The sequence below is a fragment of the Clarias gariepinus genome, chromosome 6, assembly GCF_024256425.1.
Source record: "Clarias gariepinus isolate MV-2021 ecotype Netherlands chromosome 6, CGAR_prim_01v2, whole genome shotgun sequence".
NCBI classification, from domain to species: Eukaryota; Metazoa; Chordata; class Actinopteri; order Siluriformes; family Clariidae; genus Clarias; species Clarias gariepinus.
This window is the reverse complement of record NC_071105.1, coordinates 4334289-4354860: the sequence shown is the minus strand read 5'-3', so window position 1 is coordinate 4354860 and position 20572 is coordinate 4334289. Positions and strand designations below refer to the sequence as shown.

Genomic DNA, 20572 nt, shown 5'->3' with positions numbered 1-20572 from the left:
TCTAATAAATGTATTAGTAGTATTAGTGTAGTATATTAGTGTATTGCGCTTTGCTACCATCAAATGATGCTATAAAATGTCCACTAATGAGGACTACAGGTCCAAATTAGACTAACCCTAGATCAAGTATAAGGTGCTGTGAACCCAAAATGTATTGTCTCCGTATACTGTAAAGATGCAGGAGGGTCCCATACTGACATGATGGTATCACACAGTTGCTGTGGATTTGTCAGCTACACATCCATGATGCAAATCTCCTGTTCCAGCTTATCCCAAAGCTGCTCTACTGGATTGAAATCTGGTGACTGTGGAGGCCATTTGAGTGCAGTGACCTCAGTGTTCCAGACCTCATGTCCAAGAAACCAGTCTAAGATGACTGTAGCTTTGTGACATGGCTTGTTATCCTGAGCTTATAAAAGGATGGATACGATCAGTAATAATACTCAGGTAGGTTGTCTCAGATAGAAGATATCCTCTACACCATTACAAATCCTGTGAGATCAGTTTAGGAAATACTCAGACCAGCCCATCTGGCTGCAACAACCATGTCACTTTCAAAATCGGTTTGAACTTCAGTAGATCGTCTTGACCATGTCTTCATGCCTAAGTTCATGCCATGTAATTGGCTGATTAGGTATGCATGTTAATGCAAATATCTAATGAAGTGGAGAGTAAGTGCATGTATGCTGTCTCGTTGTACTTATTGTGCTTCACTTCATCAAAAAAATGTTGGAAACAAACTGCCATTGTTTTTGCATTAGAATTTATTCTTTACATTGTTGAGTATAAAGAAGCCTCGAAAAAAGAGCCACAGTGTGAGGCAGCAAGAGGCAGCACATCCCACACACGCTGGATTAAAAAGAGCTGGCTGACAGATAACACCAGTCATTTGTATGACAAAGGCCATCAATTATAATACAGTACAGCCAGAAACGTCAATAAGCGAATAGCTGAATCAGGAGCCGTACGCATTCTCAGCCTTATCCAGTTTATTAGGCTGCTCTCTGAATAGAATTCGATGAGGGCGAATCTAATTATATAATACGGTGAGGCTTGGTATGTTCTGCTGGCTGTGGTGCAGGAGATTGTGCTGTAGTTGGGGTTTTATCATCTTGAGCTATGACAAATTCGTGGACAAATCAGATCAGGGAAAGCGGATGAAATTTCCTTCCTGGGTTCAAAGCGCCGTTAATAATCTTCACTCAGACAACAGCCATCTAAAATCGGATTAATGACCACAGTAAATTGGTAGTAACATTTTTTACACTTGGTGATCACCTGGTGCAGCTCTTAATGAAGACATGGTACACAAACTAGCTAGTCTTATAGTAGAATAGATGTAGTGTAATATATAGCTAGCTCGGTATCAGGATGAAGAACATCTGCATAAATGTGGTTTGCAGCAGATGCAGGTTAGTAGACACACTGCTATAGCTTTCGGAGTTTGTCAACAGCAAATGTCCGATCAGACCTTTCCAATGAAACGAGTATTAACCTGCCTTGTAAGATACATACTGATACCCAGCAACAGTATAGAATAAGTGAAAGTTCAAGTAAGTAAGCAGCATACATAATGATATTCCTTAGGTTACAGATGTCTGAAATGCTGTTCTATACTGTAACCTGTAACATTCGTAATCATGCAACGTTTGCAAAAGAAAACGTTTAATTTCATATGTTACACTGTATATTTTTTCACCAGCATTTAAACCTGTAAGCGCTCTCATCACCTGACCGAGGTGCATTCTGGGAAACTGAGTCCAAAAACATAAAACTACACAAAATGTATGTCTTCTTGTCTCCTAGCGTAAGCTTAGCCTCTAGCATGGTTAGCCACTAGTAGGATTAGCCGCTAGGAGGATTAGCCTCTTGTGTGTTTACCCTTGTGTGTGACTAGCCTCTTGTGTTTCCTCTCTTGTATGTTTAGTTCCTAGTCTGTTTAACTACTAACCACTGAACTACTAACCTGCTTAAATCGTAGTCTGTCTAGTCTCCTAGTCTGTCTAGATCTTAGTCTGTTTAGTTACTAACCTGTTTAGCCACTAACCTGTTTAGTTCTTAGTCTGTTTCATACCTAGTCTGCTGTGTACCTAGTCTGTTTGTGCCTTGGATCCTTGGCTACCATTCAGCTTAGCAGCTAGTGTGCGAAACAGCTAGCGGGCCTAGCCAAGTCTGTCAAGTATGTTTAGTCCCTTGTTTGTTTAATCCCTGGTATGTTTTGATACCAGTCTGTTTCCTAGTATGTTTAGTCTACTATGTTTAGTTCCTTGTATGTTTTGATACTTGTCTAAGTACCTCGTATGTGTAAGTTATTATTTGATTAATGTTTGTTTAAACAAAACTTGAACAAAGTTCGTTTTATGTTAGAGCATGTTTTAAAGTTCATGTTAGTTTTTTTTGGGGGGAATAAAAAAAGACACTGTACGTTCGTACCATCTGCATCTATGCCTCAACCCAGAAGCCCACAGCCCGAAACCACCTCATCATGACAAAACCCTTCAATAAGAGAAATAAAAACGCTACCCAGACTTCGATAGTGAAGTTACGTGTGCAATAAAATGGCAGTCAAAAACGTTTTAAAACCTTTACATCAGATTAAATGATTACCTGTCACAGCTTCAGAAGGGTCAAATTATTGGGCTGCATAGAAAAACTTTGGAGGAGGAAATTTTAAATTGACGAAACTGGATTAAGAACCTTCAACACATTAGCAAAACCTGGAAGGATAGTGGCCGAACAAAGATCATGAATGGAGTTCACTTAAACACAGGCTGAAGTTGCATGGTTTGGTTAATTTATGATGTTAATTTATGCACGTATGTAAAGTCGTGCCGTTTTACTGTCTACTGAACTGAAATAAACTCGTAGTTGACTTGACTTGACTTGGTGAAAAAAATCAACAGCAAAAATAACAGGTTGTTTAATAGTGAAAGTGAGAGCATTCCCATACACATATGTTATGACTAGAATTTACAGGATTGGAACTAAACAGCTGTGTGTCCATGAGAAAACCACCTGTTAATGAGATCATTAGACAAAAAGGCTTCAGTTTGCTGCATAAAGACTAGACTTTGTAGCCGTTGAAAAAACCGGCATGAGGTATCATTAACACATGAACTGGACACCGTTACCAGCCACGCTGCCAGTATAGTTACTACAGTATGTGCTGCCATAGTCTTTAACTCTAAAGTTTCACGCCTGTCATAACAGTGTATACACTCTATGTACAGTGCTTTTGCGTCCTATCGAGCTGGTTACAGACCCGAAAGCTGGAATTCATCCTATGTTTCTTTCTATGTCATGTAACTTTGTGTTCTGTCATGACGTAACTGCAACAAGACATTACACAGACATTCTGTCCTCTCCCCCAAATTACCAATGAGAGATTTGGTGATGTCATTCAGTTTATCGAATCATCTCATCGCAAATATGTGACTGTGAAATCAGGTGAATATCTTTCAGTGTAATGGTGACTTTTATTAAACTTCCATTAAGGCAGAACATCATTTAGCCATTACAGTCATTATATATCATTAGGATGTATAATATAATTAGAACATGTAGGATTTATCTTACAATGGCTCCTGGTGTGCCTGTAAGTCCAGACAACCCTCGGATGCCCTGTGGTCCTGGAGGTCCCTGTCAACAATAAAGCATCAGAACTTAGTCGTGTAACTCAGCAATAAACTCTATCTCTTCTCTATTTATCTCCCCTTAACAACAGTTCAACAGAATACATTTGATTCATTAATTATACTTACTTGAACCCCTATCCCTGCCTCTCCTTGGTCACCCTACACACACACACACACACACACACACACACACATTATTTTGACCTGTAATTAAACACAGTCAGTCACTGGTATGAGCCATTAAAGAACAAGCCTTTTGCAGTTCACTAACCTTCACACCCATTGGTCCCGGAGGTCCGTTCGGACCCATCGGTCCCTGTAATGAAACCCAGAATCAGGCTCTGTGTGTTTGTATATGTTTATGTAAAAAAACAGCAAAACGAGGTGTCCCATGTTTAAACTGAGGGCTGAACTAAATAAAATAAACCACCAAAGCGGACTTCATTTCGGATTATTAAAGTAGCAGTGAGTCTCATTTATCAATCTTTTACTAACGCTGGGAGCAACGGCCAAGTTGGGCTGAAACAGTCTGAAAATGCGTTCCAGCTTCTTTAACAAAGGAATAAATAAAAAAGCACTGCTAGACTGGGTTTTTATGGTTCTACCACCTGCTGAATCCCATTTAAACACTTGATGAAAATTATTTTAAAGCACTACTAAACCCCCAAAAAGTTAAATATAATAATAATAATAATAATAATAATAATAAATAGCAAGGGGGTGGTATGTTGGCATCATGGTTAGCACTGTCGCTTTGCACCTCACAGCTCAGGGCAGACGGACCAGTCAATCATTTGTTTATACAGCACCATTTCTTATGTCATAATTAAATGATTACAAATGAAATTTCTCTTAATCTATGGCTCTCCATTTGCCTGCTTCCTTTGTGAAGGGAAAGACAAGGGAAAACAATTGCTTTGCAAAACACTACTCTTTGCTTTATTTAAGAAAATCTTCTAGTTTGTAGTTGGAACAGGAGATAACGTGGAGTCTTTGATAAGTCTTTTATGTATCTTTTTTATATATGAAGCTCATACTTACAGGTGGTCCTCGAATTCCTGTCTCTCCAGGGTTTCCCTGCACATCAGACATTTGACATCACTAACATACAGCAGAAGCTCTCAGCCCCACACAAACACGCACAAACACACACAAACAGACCTAACACACAAACCTACAGTACAGTACATACATATGCATGCATACATTAACTGTATATATACTCTATATACACACACACACACACACACACACATACACACACACACACACATCTGTATATAGAACATTTGTTTAAGTAATTGTAACACATTAATTAACATAAAAACATCCAGGTGTCAAACTCAAAGTATATTAAAGTAGTTTTATCCCAAACTGTAAGGAATTACCACTAGAGGGTACTGTTTAGTTTTTGTAGTTTTAGTTTAGTTTAGGGCAGACTCAGTTTCCCAGAAGACACCTCGGTCAGGTGATGCGGAAGTTCCCCCCCGTCGGTCTCTAGCCTCCCTAGTTTCCCCCGTCGGTCTCTAGCCTCCCTAGTTTCCCCCCGTCGGTCTCTAGCCTCCCTAGTTTCCCCCCGTCGGTCTTTGGCCTCCCTAGTTTCCCCCCGTCAGTCTTTAGCCTCCCTAGTTTCCCCTACCGTCCATCTCTAGCCTCCCTAGTTTCCCCCCGTCCGTCTCTAGCCTCCCTAGTTTCCCCTACCGTCCATCTCTAGCCTCCCTAGTTTCCCCCCGTCGGTCTCTAGCCTCCCTAGTTTCCCCCCGTCGGTCTCTAGCCTCCCTAGTTTCCCCCCGTCGGTCTTTGGCCTCCCTAGTTTCCCCCCGTCAGTCTTTAGCCTCCCTAGTTTCCCCTACCGTCCATCTCTAGCCTCCCTAGTTTCCCCCCGTCCGTCTCTAGCCTCCCTAGTTTCCCCTACCGTCCATCTCTAGCCTCCCTAGTTTCCCCCCGTCGGTCTCTAGCCTCCCTAGTTTCCCCCCGTCAGTCTTTAGCCTCCCTAGTTTCCCCTACCGTCCATCTCTAGCCTCCCTAGTTTCCCCCCGTCCGTCTCTAGTCTCCTTACTTTCTTGTTCTTTCTTGTTAGTTGTTTTTCTTAGAGATGTCTTCAATTTTACTTTATATGTATTATTCTGAATATTGATAACATCTTAAAGTTACTGTAGAAATAATATCAGAAAAGTGTGTTTAAAGTGTATTAATATAACCTAAATGCAGAACAGATTATATACTAGTTCTACATTGAAAAAGTTTGACACCTGTGAGCTAGACAAATACGAAACCACACTGAAGCAACACAAAGAGACAGACATATAAACAAGACATCAAGACCAGGACATCATCACCCCCCCCCCCCCCCATCTCCCATCACAAAGCATCGCAGCCAACATTCACAGCCACAGGAAACCTACCGGTCTGCCCAACACTCCTGGGAACCCAGGCAAGCCCTAAAGGAAGGAGGATAAGAGAAAAGGATATAGAGAATATATACAGTAGGAGAGAAGAGAGAGGAGATGTGACAGTCCAGTGAAGTGTAAAAAAAGGTCAGACATGTGGTTGGGGAAGAAGAAGAGACAGAAGGTTGAGCTGTTAATAGCGTTGCTGCATTGGTTACTTTTTACTGTTTGTTCTGTCTCAGCCAAAGAGAAAGAGCACCAGCAGCCTAGTGCAGCTCTTACAGCCAATCCCCAGGCTCTGCTACACCGACACGCCCCCGAGGGGCTGTCACCGTGGGCTAAGGTTACTCACAGGTGGGCCTGGGAGACCAGATGAGCCCTTTATACCCTGCTCCAGAGGGGAATAAATAAAGGCGTGAGTCTGAGTCTTCACCCATCGGCACTTGTTTTCGATCTCAATCAACACTTAATCAGTTTTACATAACTCAGGTTAATCAGCTTATATCCATGACAAAACTAGTTCATATGTAATTACAGAGCATTAAACACACCTCACATCTTCCTCCTTATACGGCCTCTTAATATAGTGTACAGTGTATGCTGACGGAGGCACTGAAACCCCATCACTTACAAGATTTACCCAAAGATAAAAGATTTCCATGATAAAACATCAATACTTCAGGACTTCTTACTACAGTGAAGGTTAGACTGGGTACTCTATTATTTATGTATGTGCTATTTTTATCAAAAAACACTTACCACTGTACCGAGAAAAGAAAAACACTCAGCTACTGTCATGCTTGTCAAAAACGTACAGTATCTCCTCACTGAGGCTATAAATATACACAGTAAATGATTACAGTTTTAAACATTACAGCAGAAGCTGCCTTCTCACCGGCTTTCCATCCTGTCCGGGTTTTCCAGGTTCTCCAGCTAAACCCTACAAACAAACAGTCTTGTTAATATACTGTAAAGTGTGAATTAAATTAGCCTTTTAGTGGAAGTAAGAAGGGTGACACTCACAGGGAGACCATCTCTGCCCTTTTCTCCGACTTCTCCTCTATCACCTTTCTCTCCACGGAAACCTGCAACTCCCTACATGGTGGATGAAACACACACACACACACACACACACACACACACGCACACACGCACACACGCACACACACACACGCACACGCACACTTAGCATTAAGATTTTTTTGTCTTTGTTTTTCCTATCTTTTGTTAGCCTAACCCTGTTGGCACAAACCTCAACCCTACCCTCAAGAGCCCAAACTCACTACCCCTAAACCCCAAATCCCTATTCCTACCCTTAGTAACCCTAATCTTAATCCCAAAATTCCTAACCCTATACTCAGGAACCCCAACCACAAAATCTCTTTTCCCAAAATCCCCAATTCTACACTTAATGAACCTAGCCTTAATTGCAAAACCTAAACTTAACCTATAGGAACTCCAACTGCAGCACCTACCCCTACTCCCAAAACCCCCATTCATACAGGTAAACCTAACCTTAAACCCCAAAACCCCAACCCAACACTCAGTAACCCCAGTTGCAGCATCTCTATTTCCAAAAACCTCAACTCTATCTTCAGGAGCCCAAAACTCACTACCCTTCCTACCAAAAACCCAATTCCCACCCTAAGTAAACTTAACCATAATCCCCAAAACCCCAACCCTGAAACCCAGGAATCCCACCTGCAGCACCTTTATTCTCAACAACCACAAACATAAACTCTGGAGCCCCAGCTGACAACCTTGGTACCCCTAATCTAAATAATTTCAAGCTTGAAATCAATGACTTTTAAGCCTTTTCCCAATAACCCCAGACCTGTCCTGAGGAACTCCCTCTGCAACTTAAGTACCCCTACTCCCAACAAGCCCAACATTATAAACCCAGTCTTAACATCTAAACACAGTAACCCCACCCTAAATGCACAACCCATAATCATACCCTTAACATCCCAAACCATTACCTCAGTAACCATCTGCCCTCAATGCTGACTTACTCCTAGTTGTGCCCATCAGTAATTCCCAAACCGAACCTTAGGCACCCCAAAAGTTCCCTCATTTCCAATAACCCGAACCCTACCCCGAGTAACCCTAACCTTAATCCCAGTAATCCTCGCCTTGAATAAAATAACCACATACTCAACCCCAGTTACCCCAACCCAACCATCTGTACACCTACAGTAATCCCAATTAACCAAACCATAACCTCAGTAAAACCTTGAGTAATGTAGTATTTTGTAAAATAAAATATTATGCAATATGCAGCATTTGTATCAATATAAAGTTATCAAAATGAAGCTCATACAAATAACAAAACATGTACCACATACACGACTAGAAAGCACAATGCACTGACCCGCTCTCCTTTAGATCCAGGGGGTCCTTGAGCACCATCCTCTCCTTTAACACCCTGAGGGCCTGGCAGACCCCGTGGACCAGGAACAGACTGAACTATCGAGTCGCCCTAGAACACACAGCACATTCAGATGTAGCATGAAGGCTGATACGGCACAGATAGAATCTTTTGGCTTTGCCACTTTTTTAACTTGCCTTCGGTCCTGCCGGTCCTGCCACTCCATTAACCCCAGGTTTACCCTGAAGGCAGACAGGTAAAATGTTAAAATGAATGTATATACAGATATATCGTTGGTAATGATCTTGACAGCTTTAAAGGTATTAGTGCTTACCGCCTCTCCTCTATCTCCTTTCTCACCTCTCTCACCCTGAAAAATGTAAATTGAGATAAATTAAGTTAGTTATTCAGACCTTCTGAGTTTAACCAGACGTTAAGTTTAAAGTTTTATTGGGAAATACTCTGTTATTAGCAGTTACTTAGGACAGATTATATGTATATTGACACATGTACATGACACAGTGTTTTACAGTCAACTGACTTAATGGTATTTGCGTACACTCACACCGATACATCTCAGCAGCTACAAGCTAATTACCCACAGGCCAAAGTTACCAATAGATATTTAAAGAACTATTCAGACAGGGGAAATGTTCAGACTGGGTTATTCAAAGATTTAAAACTCCTTCATGTTCCTACCTTTTCGCCAGGTTTGCCAATCTCCCCTAGTTCTCCAGCTCGTCCTGGTACTCCAGGTATGCCAGGTTTGCCAGGCTCTCCTGCCTGTCCTGGAGGGCCCTCAGGGCCTCTCTCTCCGATAGCTCTGCCTGTAGGACCCTGTGGCCCAGGAGACCCCTTTTCACCTTGATCACCTTTTTGTCCTCGCTCCCCTGGAAACCCTCGAGTACCCTATAGAAATTCAGAAAAGCAAAAGTTAAAAAATAAAGAAATAAAAACATATAGTAGATGTTTGTGCCATCTGATGCAACAGTGTGCTGTTTTACTTCTTATACTCACTTGACTTTCTTTAACATGGCAACAGTGCAAATGCAGCATTAACCAAGAAAAAAACAAGAAGCACTTAGTTTCCTAATAAAATAAAGTGGAATCGCAACTAATGCTTTAGTTTTAAATATGGCTAAAAATACTGTGCACCCCGCCTTGTGCCATAAGTCTCCTGGGATAGGCAAGCGGGATAGACGATGAGTGAATTAGTGTGTAAATGAATGACACAGTGGGTTGAAGGGCGGAGTCAGGAAGAATATGTGGTAATATGGTGGAATATGTGGAGGAGCATTTCGTGCTATAACATTTATATATATGTTAACACAAATAACACAAATACAGAATATGAGAAAATAATTGTGTCGTGTCAGTGCAGCACTACAGCCTTGAAGGCATTTATTTTATTTGTCTGCCCACATACACACATGTGCATACACACACTTACATCTGCCCCAGCAGGGCCTGGAGCTCCCGAATCTCCTTTATCCCCTTTTGGTCCTTTATCTGTTCGTTCTACGATTTCCCTCAGCAGGACATCTTTCTTTTCTAACACCAGCTGCAGGTCTCTGACCTAAACAAACAAAACCAGCATTTCTCACCCCTGCTCCATCAAACTCACCTGTTATTTTCAGTGTTAGAGTACTCTGAGTACCTCAATGCCAAAATCAGACAGCGCTCTTTTCACATCCTGAAACACAAAAGTAAAACACTAGTCAGGTTTCTTGCTGTGTGTAACTGTGTGTACAGTGTAAACAAGTCATGTCTCATCAGACGAGCTTCCTGTGCAGTTTTCTGACTGTCACACGCAAAGTGCTACTGTTAGAACCTGAGTTTAGCTTTGAAGTCATACATGGCTTTGAAGAGCTTGGCTTTGAAGTCATACTTCAAGGTGATTTTCAGTGAAATGTGGAAATCTTTTTTGACTTAAATACGTACCATTATTTTTAAGCACTGATACTAAAATAAACAACTTTCTTATTTATACTGAATCATAGGAAACATAGGAAACAATACTAAGTCCTGACCATTTCCAACTGTGTTCCTGATGAGTCCTACAATTTTTTGCAGACATGGTGCAAACATGCCTCAGCGTGACGGGGCTCTTAGGCTACTAAACTCTTCTTTACAGTGCATCAACTCCGGGTTTAGTTTAAATGAAGCGCATTAGCTGTTTATACTAGTTACCTTGAATTGAAAAGATTTAATTCTCTTTAGACAAATCACTGGCTGATCAATTTTTGAATCTGCTTTTATTAAACGGTAAATACTTAATGAGCGCTGTGTTACAGTACGTACATAATACCACACAATACTTACCACTGAAGCCCCCGGTTTACCCGGTGAGCCATCCTCTCCTGGATCTCCCTGCCAAAAGGAAAGCAGAATTTCATATAGGAAAAAATGCACAGTAAAGCACTGTACTGTACGAATTGTATAATATACTATAGATGTGATAAAAAGATATATAATATTATTTACGTCTACCTGAAATAGCACATACCTGATCTCCTTTCATTCCTGGTAGTCCTCTCTCACCCTAGAAAACATCATAGGCATCATGGAGATATTTATTTATTTATATTCTATAAGCAACATGTGCTCGGTATTTAACTGTAAATTATGTTCTTGTAAACTTTTCTAGCCTTTTTCGTTTAAGAAAAGTATGTTGTACTCCAGGAGTTATAAAAGTTCTTGCAAAAGAAAGTCAGATTCATGCGTATCTTACTCACCCTAGGTCCTGTATTTCCTTGAATCCCAGTTTCTCCCTGAAAGATGAAAATACAACTCTATAAAACAACTTTATTAAAGCTTGGAGTATTTTTATTCAGATTTATTCTCTAAACACCACAATAACTTTACAATAATTAGATTTTTATTTGTGAATGAAGTTGTTGTTACTCACAGGAGCTCCTGGAGGTCCTCGTGGTCCTGGGATAGCCGATAGGTCAGCCCCTTTTACATATATCACCTGTGAGGGAAAAAAAGACAATGTGTGAGAGTAAGGCGCTGTTTAGATTGCAGGCAAATCGGATTTGTATTTCTATTATTTGAAAGTGATCAGATCGGCTTCGGCTCTGTTCAGACTGGCAGCTCAAATCTGACACACTGTTGACCTACTGGAGCTGCATGATACAGGCAGAATTATCCCAACAATCACACACCTGTCCTGGAGGTCCGATATTCCCCGGAACCCCTGGTGATCCGGGAGGACCGACTGGACCACTGGGTCCTACAGAGCCCCGATCTCCTTTCAGTCCATCTTGTCCCTGAGAGAGAGAGAGAGAGAGAGAGAGAGAGAGTAGAGGGAGAGACAAGGAACAAATAATGCTTTTTAAATATGTATAAAATTCACTCACAGGAGTCACAAAATGATTTGTGTTATTATATTACAGTTAATCAATCAATACGCTAAGGATTTTTTTTTTTTACGTCTGTGTAAATGTGTCTGACATTTTAGACCACACAAATAGCTGCCCTATGAAGCGTAAAAGAAAAATCATTAAAGTCACTAAAGGAAATAAATGAAGTGGAGCCTGAAGCATTTGTTATGGTACAATGCAGCCTGATAATCCATTAATAACACTTAGGATGGCTCATTTAGAATAAAAAGCCCGGCTTACACAACTGTACCTTATCATCTTCGCCTAATTGTCTAGAGTGCAGGCAATTAAGAAAACGCATAACGAGAAAAGATTATTTAGTTTTTTTCCGAAATACTAAAATTAAAACAACAAACAGAAAGTATTCAGGTTCCTGTACTTGCTGCACGCTTTATAGTGTATTTACGCTGATTCTCAATAAATATAATTGACAGCATTAACCATCAATTTACACTTAATCACTTATGATTTAGCAAAAATATTCACAAATAAAGAAAAACGAAAATAATTTAATTACACACCTATTCAGCCCTTTGCTGGGTCAGGCGCGTTACCAACTCGAATGGGGTGTGTTTGTTGTAAAAATAAATTGACTGGGCAACATCTGTGTAGGGAACAGTTGGGCTAGTGTTCACTGTTGAGTAAAGGTTGGGTAAAAGGAAACACAATGTCTCTGTTCACAACACCCTGCGGCATCACCAGCACAGACACCTCTTCCTGTATCTATCGTATCAAAAACGTTTCAAAACTTTCCATTACATCATCTGTTAATGCGACTTATAACTGAGATGAAAGAAATTCATTGATTCAGTCTTGACTCGATCTGCCTAGTCCTTATCTTGGACAGTGGTGGTCTCAGTTATACCCCTAATCCAAAAGCATCCCGCTTGGTTTTTATGTGAAACGCTCTGATATTTGCAATCACAGTGCAATCTCTCTCTGGACACCAGATCCACCCAGAAGAGGAGGACTTTAAAAATGTCCTCTGTCCTCTCCCAGCCGATGCACCTCATATTCCACCTCCTTTATATGACTAAAAGTATAACACTTCAAAAACTTTATTTGTTAAAAAAACAACTCCTACAGTAGCTCCTGCTCTTCAGATATGAGAACAGAAGATGAAGAAAGAGAGAAGCTGAGAGAATGAAAAAAAGCAGGTAGCCTGATCTAATGTGACTCGCTTACATTTCTTCCCGGCGGTCCTGATTCTCCTTTTTCACCCTGTGCAATAAAACAGAGCCAAAGATCAATCAAAGTCTGAAACTTTCCTCTGTACTTTAAAATAAAAGACTGAAGTTTGTGTTACCTTTCTGCCATCCTCACCAGGGACGCCGTCCTCACCCTGTGTTTGTTCCAAAAAGAAAAATCCATCATTTAGAATCCAATCCCATTAAAGGAAAAGACCTTGCATGTCCTAAAAGTCTTATAACACCGTCGTATTCATGATACGCTGGCTGGCTGTTGAGCTTCACACTGACGATAAAATCCTGCTTATGACATTTAAAGCTCTAAATCTCAGGTGTCAAGACTATATGGGTCTACCAAATGAATTCAGAATCCAGATCATGAATTGAATTCATCGCGTGGACTGTAAATGTCCTCATACACACTGTGAAGGAAATTAAGACTTGTGACTGCTTTACAATCCAGGCATCAGAATGATTCCAGTGTGTGTGTGTTAGTGTTTGTGTGTGTGTGTGTGTGTGTGTTAGTGTGTATGTGTGTGTGTGTGTGTGTGTGTGTGTGTGTGTTAGTGTGTGTGTGTGTGTGTGTGTGTGTGTGTGTGTGTGTGTGTGTGTGTGTGTTAGTGTGTGTCTCCATCACAAGCAATGCATTTGCACCACCGTCGAACCTCAAATCCCATTTGTCGCACTTGATGGTCTCCCACTGTGCTACTGCACATTTACAGAGATAACACCATTGACAAGAGCGATGTGCAGATGGATGAGGAGGAAACCAGCACTGAGAACAAACCACTTAATGGGAGACCATCAACTGTGAAAAAGGGGTTTTTCAAAGAGGATATGAGAGTCAGGCTCATCGAGGGCGCAGATGCATGGCATGAACTACTGTTTCAGTTAATGAAAAGAGTATGCCAACTTTTGCATTACTTTTGGTACGCTCCTCAAATATGTATATAAAAGAGTTCATCTCCTTTACGTGAAGAGACTTTTTGGGACACTGTGTAGAGCAAATAGGGTCAGTGCAATAAACTAAACTTAATATGTGCTAATAATGAATAATTCCTTATTAGCAATATTACAGTGTGAAAACATTAATATTAATTAGTAAAAAGCTTAATTTTAAGATTGTGTTGATATTCGGTGGCCACATCATGAGCATTTTAGTCAAGTTCACCCGGACCCTTTAGAATTCCGAACAAACTGCCTACAGCTCAGCTGGTACAAGAGGGTTTGTTCGTTTGTTTAATCTGGGAAAATTAAAAAAAAAATTCTTCTTAAATTTAATTGCTAGTCTTTATAACTGAATTTGATTTTTTTTTTGGCTAAACTACTCTGTACCCTAATGCTCGAAGTAATTAAACATATTGAGTACTGTTAACTTAAATAATTACAACTAGTTAAAAACGAATAGACCTTGATGAGTATTTAGAACTTTTTGATATTTATAAGTTTGTAGAAATGACACTTTTCAGCTGAACAAATTTGACATTTTAAGTAACAGTAACTGTCACCTTAAAGTTCAACCAACTTAAAATCTTTCAGACTAGCGATTTTGTGTCTGACGTCATCAGGGCAATAGTGCACTGGTGGCTCAGTGTAGGTGTTTCGCCCACCATGTGGAAGGCCCGGGTTCAATTCCCAACAGCTGGATAAAGTGACTGTCCCAATCCCAGATAAAATGGGAGGGTTGTGTAAGGAAGAGCATCTGGCGTAAAACCTGTGCCAAGCTTGTGTGCGGACCGGATTGTCTGCTGTAGCGACCCATTGCCGGGAGCAGCCGAAAGACCAACAAGAATTTATTTGATTTGCAAAACTTTAAAAAAATTGTAATTGTTATTAAATAGTATGAGTTAGGCTACTTAATATTGCAAATAAAGAATGATTAATATGAAAGAGTACAACAAACTTGAAAACTCATAGTTCAGTTTACTTAAAACTTATTCGGGTTTACAGTGTAAAAAAATAAAATATATTAAACAAGAGTTAGTTCCACCCAAGTGATCTGATTGGACGAGAGGGTTCCACAAAGTAGTGAAACTGAACAGTGGACAACACTAGGGGGTTAACTTTATGTATTAATTCGCATTGTACAGTAGGTGTTCTAACAATCGTTACTGACACCAACTGTGGGTCGCGGTGCGGGTGAGAGTAGGTCTGTACGGTGCCGGACAAAACCCACATTCACAACCAATCACAGAAGCACTTTCAGTAAAAACACACATCTGATAACGTTATGTCGTCTAAACTGTCTACTTCGTAACTGTTTCTTAGTCATTCTGAATTCCCTCCATGTTGTTTTATTTGTGGCTGAGGTGACTAGCTTCTAAAACCAGACTGAATCCCAAATCTCTCTCCAACAAGAGATGGTACACCTTACAGTACATGGCGCATTAACTTCACCATTTGGGAAGAACCCTAGTACTTGAAAATTAACAGAGATAATACTCTAAAGTGGAATAAGTTAAATATACAAAGAAGATTAGAAGATGGACTGTCCACCACCTCCATGGTTTATTCTTCTCACCTTTTGGGTTCGTAGTAGGGGTTAGTTAGTTCTGCCAATCGTGGGAGGATACGTGTTGGTGGAGCAAATTAAGTGATTTAAGGAGCAAATTAAGTGTGTGTGGAACTTTTGTATAAAACCATAACAGCCGTGCTGATAACCAGCACAACAGCACTCACTCTCTTGTAATACTGCTCATATCAGGGAATTAAAAAGCCTGTATACAGTATATGATTTTCATTAGAATGTACTGTGGGAATATACTGTGAGCTCTGCTCAATTTACAGACGATTATTTAATATATTCAGATAAAATGTTTGGTTGTTTGTGTGTGCTTGTGACTTACAGATTTTCCTGGAGATCCAGGTTTTCCATCATCTCCTGGTTTGCCCTGAAATAACCCCAAAAAAGTAACAGTGTTTGTGTCTGAACGTCTGACTGCACACACTGGGTACTGCATAGCTGATCTGTATGTACAGTATAATATCTAGACATGCAGATCCTGTACAGATATGATGAAGATAGTAATGTGTGTTTTGCATGTGTTTCAACTAATCGACCTTGAGCATGTGTGTGAGTGTGGGTCATTTCTTACAGGTGTGCCAGCAGCTCCTGGGGGCCCTACAGCGCCTGGGGGACCCTGAGGTCCTCGGAGTCCTGCTAAGCCCTAAAAAACAAGGGGTGGGGAAAAAAAAAAGAAAAAGGAGCTAAATGCACACTGTAATTTATTTCTGTCAAGAATAATAATGGGACGATATTATCTTAAAAAACTGGAGATAAAAATAAAACACTTACATCTCTGCCAGGCTCCCCTGTTTTCCCAGGATCACCCTGAAATTAATTAGACACAATGTTTACTTTGGTTCAAATTAAATCCATTGGAAAAACATTTACACCATGCAGTGTTTCATCATACAGGAAGTGTGTGATTCATACATTTGGTACGGTAGGTTTATACTCATGATGTGGAAACATCTACTGTACGTTTACAACTGCAGGTTCACTTTGGTTTGGCTTAGTCTAGACCAGCGGTTCCCTGGTCTTTTTTTATCATCATTACCTACTTATATTATTTTAATAACATCTAATCTTTTATTAATATAATCATTTAGTCAGTGCACACACCTTCTAATGCGTTCAGAACTTCAGTCTTAGCCATGGATTACACTATTTACTGATTTTTCTCATTCAGCAAGTTTGCTTTCCTCCCTGAACTCCTTTTGTATGCTTCACAGACAGAAGAATCCCGTTGCTATGGGTTGCTATGGTATTTATCTGTAATAACCTTCAGCACCCAGGCATATGCGGTTTTAAGGAAGGTTTTTAGAATTACAGACTTTGAGAATGAGACAGTCTGAAGAGATTACATCTTTCCGCATGAAGCTATAATAGAACTTATCTATACACTGTATTCAGGCACTTTTGAGCCTGTCTGTAACACTTCTCTCGAAAATCTAATAACACAGATTGTTTGAATATTCCAGTTAGGAGTGTAGTTTGTTCAGAAGGAATTAATAAACTTGCTTGCTGTGTACAGTATTTCACATTTAGATTTTTGTGATCTGACCCGTAAGCCAGGGGGTCCAGGTGGCCCGGGTTTTCCATCCTGACCGGAACGTCCATCCAGTCCAGCAGCTCCTCTTTCTCCCTGAAAATGATGCAGATGTATAGCTGCTTAACAGGCGTTTAAATGGTAATACACAGGACCCAGCAGGTGCGTAAAAAATTACCATGTAATCAGGCAAAGCTATTATGCAAACATAATATTGAAATTTAATTTGAATAAATCTTCCCTTACCTTCTCTCCTGGACTTCCTCTCTCTCCTGGATCTCCCTACAGGGAAACGAGAGCTGTGGTTTAATCTGAGTTGTTTTACTGCAAGAAGCCCAGCATGCTTGTGTGCAGGAAACAACGGAATATCAGCTACAGTATGAGCTGTACTTTCACTTTCAAGTCAATTTTTTTATATGCTAGCAAAAAAGTTCTATTGCTAGCAACAGATGTTAAATCAGCTAAAGCAAGGCATTTGCCTTTCTTCTCTCCTCTGGACCTCAACAGATACCGCTGACTAACTGCTTGCTGTCCTCCAGAGCAAAATCCAAAACATATTTCATTAAAATCACATCCCTTGTTTGAAATGAATGAGCGGTCGCACAAACTCATGACCTCTATAACCCAGATGTAGCAGCAGCCAAAACGGCTATGGCACTACTTTGGATATCTCTGTGCCAGTAGCTTTACACTGACACCAGTCTATTCACACACCAGCACGCTCCTCATCAATGATAAATATTGGTAATTAAAACATTTGAGTGTGATCAACTTGCTGAACACGACACTGGCCTGCAACGCAGTTTAAGGTAAAGGCTCTGAAATACACAATTGTATGGTAAATAACTTACTCTGGCTCCTACTAGTCCACGTTGACCCTCAGGTCCCTGAAATGACACAACAAACATGTGCAATGTTAATAATCATACAGTACTTCTGTATCAATATGTACAGCATGAACCTAGTGCTGTGTTTACCCGTAACCCTGGAGCGCCCGGTGTTCCTGCTTCTCCGTGTTGACCTTTACTCCCATGTTCCCCAGGGTCACCGGCTTCACCCTGTGGCAGGATAGAAACAGCAACAGCTACTATATGAGCATTAGAGCATTTGAACATGTTGTAAATATAATGTTATGTTAAAGATAATAGAAATCTGCATGTGTGTGAGTGCATCATGGATGCTGTACTGTGCCTTGTCTCCTTTATCGCCCTTCAGATGAACCTGCCCTTCTGCCTGAAATACAAAAGAAAAAAAATAAGATAAAAAAGTAAAACATAAAAGAAAATCAATAAGAAGCTTGAAGATATCTAAAATAACTTCATAAAAATTTTGCAAATGGGCTTTTATTTCATTATAACAGAGCCAGGAAATCCATATAAACAGAAACGATATTTTTAAAGACAAAACATAATGTAAATGCTAGCAAAGCTGATGATAAGTTACAGTCATGGAGGAAGAACAGTATGGTGTTTGTTACTAAAGCTGGTTCTACATGTTACTGAATTATAGACTTCTAAATTGTAATTGGATTACCGTTTGATTGTTTATAGACGTTCTTAAGGACAACGTAATCATTATTTACACCCTGAAGTTGGCGTGAAAGTGAAGGAGGGTGTACTTTCTTTTTTTCCATGACTGCATACATGCACTGAGAACTTATCATCATATACTAAAACCATCAACATGTGCATCCTTTGTATTAAAACTATGCAATGTAAATCTATGGACTTACCGCATCTCCGGGGGGCCCTGGGGGACCTTGGATTCCCTACAATAAAAGCACACTCTTGTTTCGCTCTGTGTGTTTGTGAATGTGTATATTATATGCATAGATTACTGAGATTACTGAAGCGTGTACAGGGTGCATCAAAAAGTTTCGAGCTGTTTTTTCGCTATTCATCCTCCCTCAGACGCCTTAAAACCTGGCAGTAGAATTCGCTCCTGACAGTCTAGTCTCTCTGAATGAATTCTCGAATGTTGAAAAAGATGATGAACGTGCACTTGGTCGAGCTACAGATCTGTCTCGCCTTTTCCAGTCGTGGAGCTGATGAACACGTCGACTATGACGACTGTTGCTTCATCTCAGGGCCGTACCCATACACCCGTACACCCAAGCTTCGTTCTGTAATGATCCTCGACATGAACACGGTTCATGTTGTGGTGGATTTTTTATTCTCCCCACATCGAAGTTGCCCTAATTTAAAATATTAAACAAATACTGTAACTTTAGTAAAATAAATCAAAGAAAGACTTCAGACTCCGTGCAGATCTGAATGAAGTAAGGATAAGTTTTATTGCAGCAACAAAACAAAGTGAGCCAGCCTTGAAAATGCTTAGGATGTAACTCCAAGCATCGCCAAGAAACAGACTGATTTGACTGTGACATAGGCACCTCTTTTATACAATTTCAAAGGGGCGGAGCACTCACCTAGCCCCCTCCTTTGTACAATTTTTTTTATTTCTTATTATACAATTTTTTACCCAATAAAAATACATTTTCTATACTACGTCATATACCTCGTCATCTGACTCCACCTCCTACTGATATTATTTTCCATTATAACTTATTTTTTGTATAAATAGATTTCTATTATCTTTTCACTTTTCTTGTTCAACTTAAAAAATATGGGGTGGCGCTTACCCCAACTATAAATTCTTGGTGCTTCCGGTTTATCTACAGTTTTCAAGACACAGGCCATGGGTAAGCATCTCCTTCACATTATTTTTAACTATTTGTCTTATTTTATCAATTTTGTTGTATTTACGTGTTTTATTTTGTTTTCTATAGCTAATCGCATCTGCACGAATGATCATTACGTCCCTCCAAATGACTCGGACAGCCAGAGCAGTCCGGTTCACAGCCCTACTGACTACATTCCTACTGAACCTGTCATCGACCGGGCCTCGGTGAGTTTTGCTGAGGATGAGTCTGAGTCATCTGGATCGCTATTGCAATTTCTAGAGGAGACAGGGCTTACTTTTTTCAAAAAGGATGACTCCAAACCTGTTCCTTCTAAAAGACCTCGTGTGGATAGCCCTTATCTATTTTCTTTTAGGCCCGTACGGCCCGAGTCTACTACTCCGGCTCCGTCGGTCCTAAAACCTGTTTGTCATGTTAATGTTGGTACCCAGACCGATTCTAAAGTGTCTGTTGGCACCCAAACAGCTTCTACTCCCGCGCCTGTGCCAATTTTAAATCGCTGTGTTTTTGTTCCTCTCACTAATCTTCAAATTGGTTTTGTCCTGCCTCAAAGAAGGTCAGATACTTAAAGTTTATGCATTTCATTATGCTATTGATGCTTACCCAGGCCCCCTATATTTTGTACTTTTATTTTGGGCCTTAAACTTTGTATTTTTATATTTCTTACTATGTAGATGCACATACTATTTTATTTTTGTGTCTACTCTTATTAAATCTTTTATTCATATAACTGTGTGTGTGTGTGTGTGTGTGTGTGTCTTTTTTGGCTATTTGTCTGTGTCTCTTGGATTTGACATATTGCACGTGTATCCAATGCCTGTTACATCACAGTAAGGTCTGCCGAGATTGTGTC

At 40.2% G+C, this 20572-nt stretch overlaps 1 protein-coding gene across 1 annotated transcript in view; it reads right to left on the bottom strand.

Moving 5' to 3' along the window:
• The window catches only part of col7a1 (collagen, type VII, alpha 1), a 94352-nt gene that overhangs the window by 22237 nt on the left and 51543 nt on the right, over positions 1-20572 (bottom strand). Inside the window, exons 58-86 of the mRNA XM_053498170.1 lie at positions 18751-18786; positions 18210-18251; positions 17996-18076; positions 17870-17905; positions 17265-17300; positions 17034-17114; positions 16262-16297; positions 16062-16133; positions 15813-15857; positions 13086-13121; positions 12965-13000; positions 11561-11665; positions 11302-11367; positions 11129-11164; positions 10900-10935; positions 10716-10763; positions 10051-10086; positions 9844-9969; positions 9093-9302; positions 8728-8763; positions 8591-8635; positions 8397-8504; positions 7049-7120; positions 6921-6965; positions 6041-6076; positions 4677-4712; positions 3907-3951; positions 3762-3794; positions 3577-3639 (exon numbers count right to left, since the gene is read on the bottom strand). Coding sequence (XP_053354145.1) covers positions 3577-3639; positions 3762-3794; positions 3907-3951; positions 4677-4712; positions 6041-6076; positions 6921-6965; positions 7049-7120; positions 8397-8504; positions 8591-8635; positions 8728-8763; positions 9093-9302; positions 9844-9969; positions 10051-10086; positions 10716-10763; positions 10900-10935; positions 11129-11164; positions 11302-11367; positions 11561-11665; positions 12965-13000; positions 13086-13121; positions 15813-15857; positions 16062-16133; positions 16262-16297; positions 17034-17114; positions 17265-17300; positions 17870-17905; positions 17996-18076; positions 18210-18251; positions 18751-18786 — 1719 coding nt within the window. The remainder of the gene's footprint in view (positions 1-3576; positions 3640-3761; positions 3795-3906; positions 3952-4676; positions 4713-6040; positions 6077-6920; positions 6966-7048; positions 7121-8396; positions 8505-8590; positions 8636-8727; positions 8764-9092; positions 9303-9843; positions 9970-10050; positions 10087-10715; positions 10764-10899; positions 10936-11128; positions 11165-11301; positions 11368-11560; positions 11666-12964; positions 13001-13085; positions 13122-15812; positions 15858-16061; positions 16134-16261; positions 16298-17033; positions 17115-17264; positions 17301-17869; positions 17906-17995; positions 18077-18209; positions 18252-18750; positions 18787-20572) is intronic.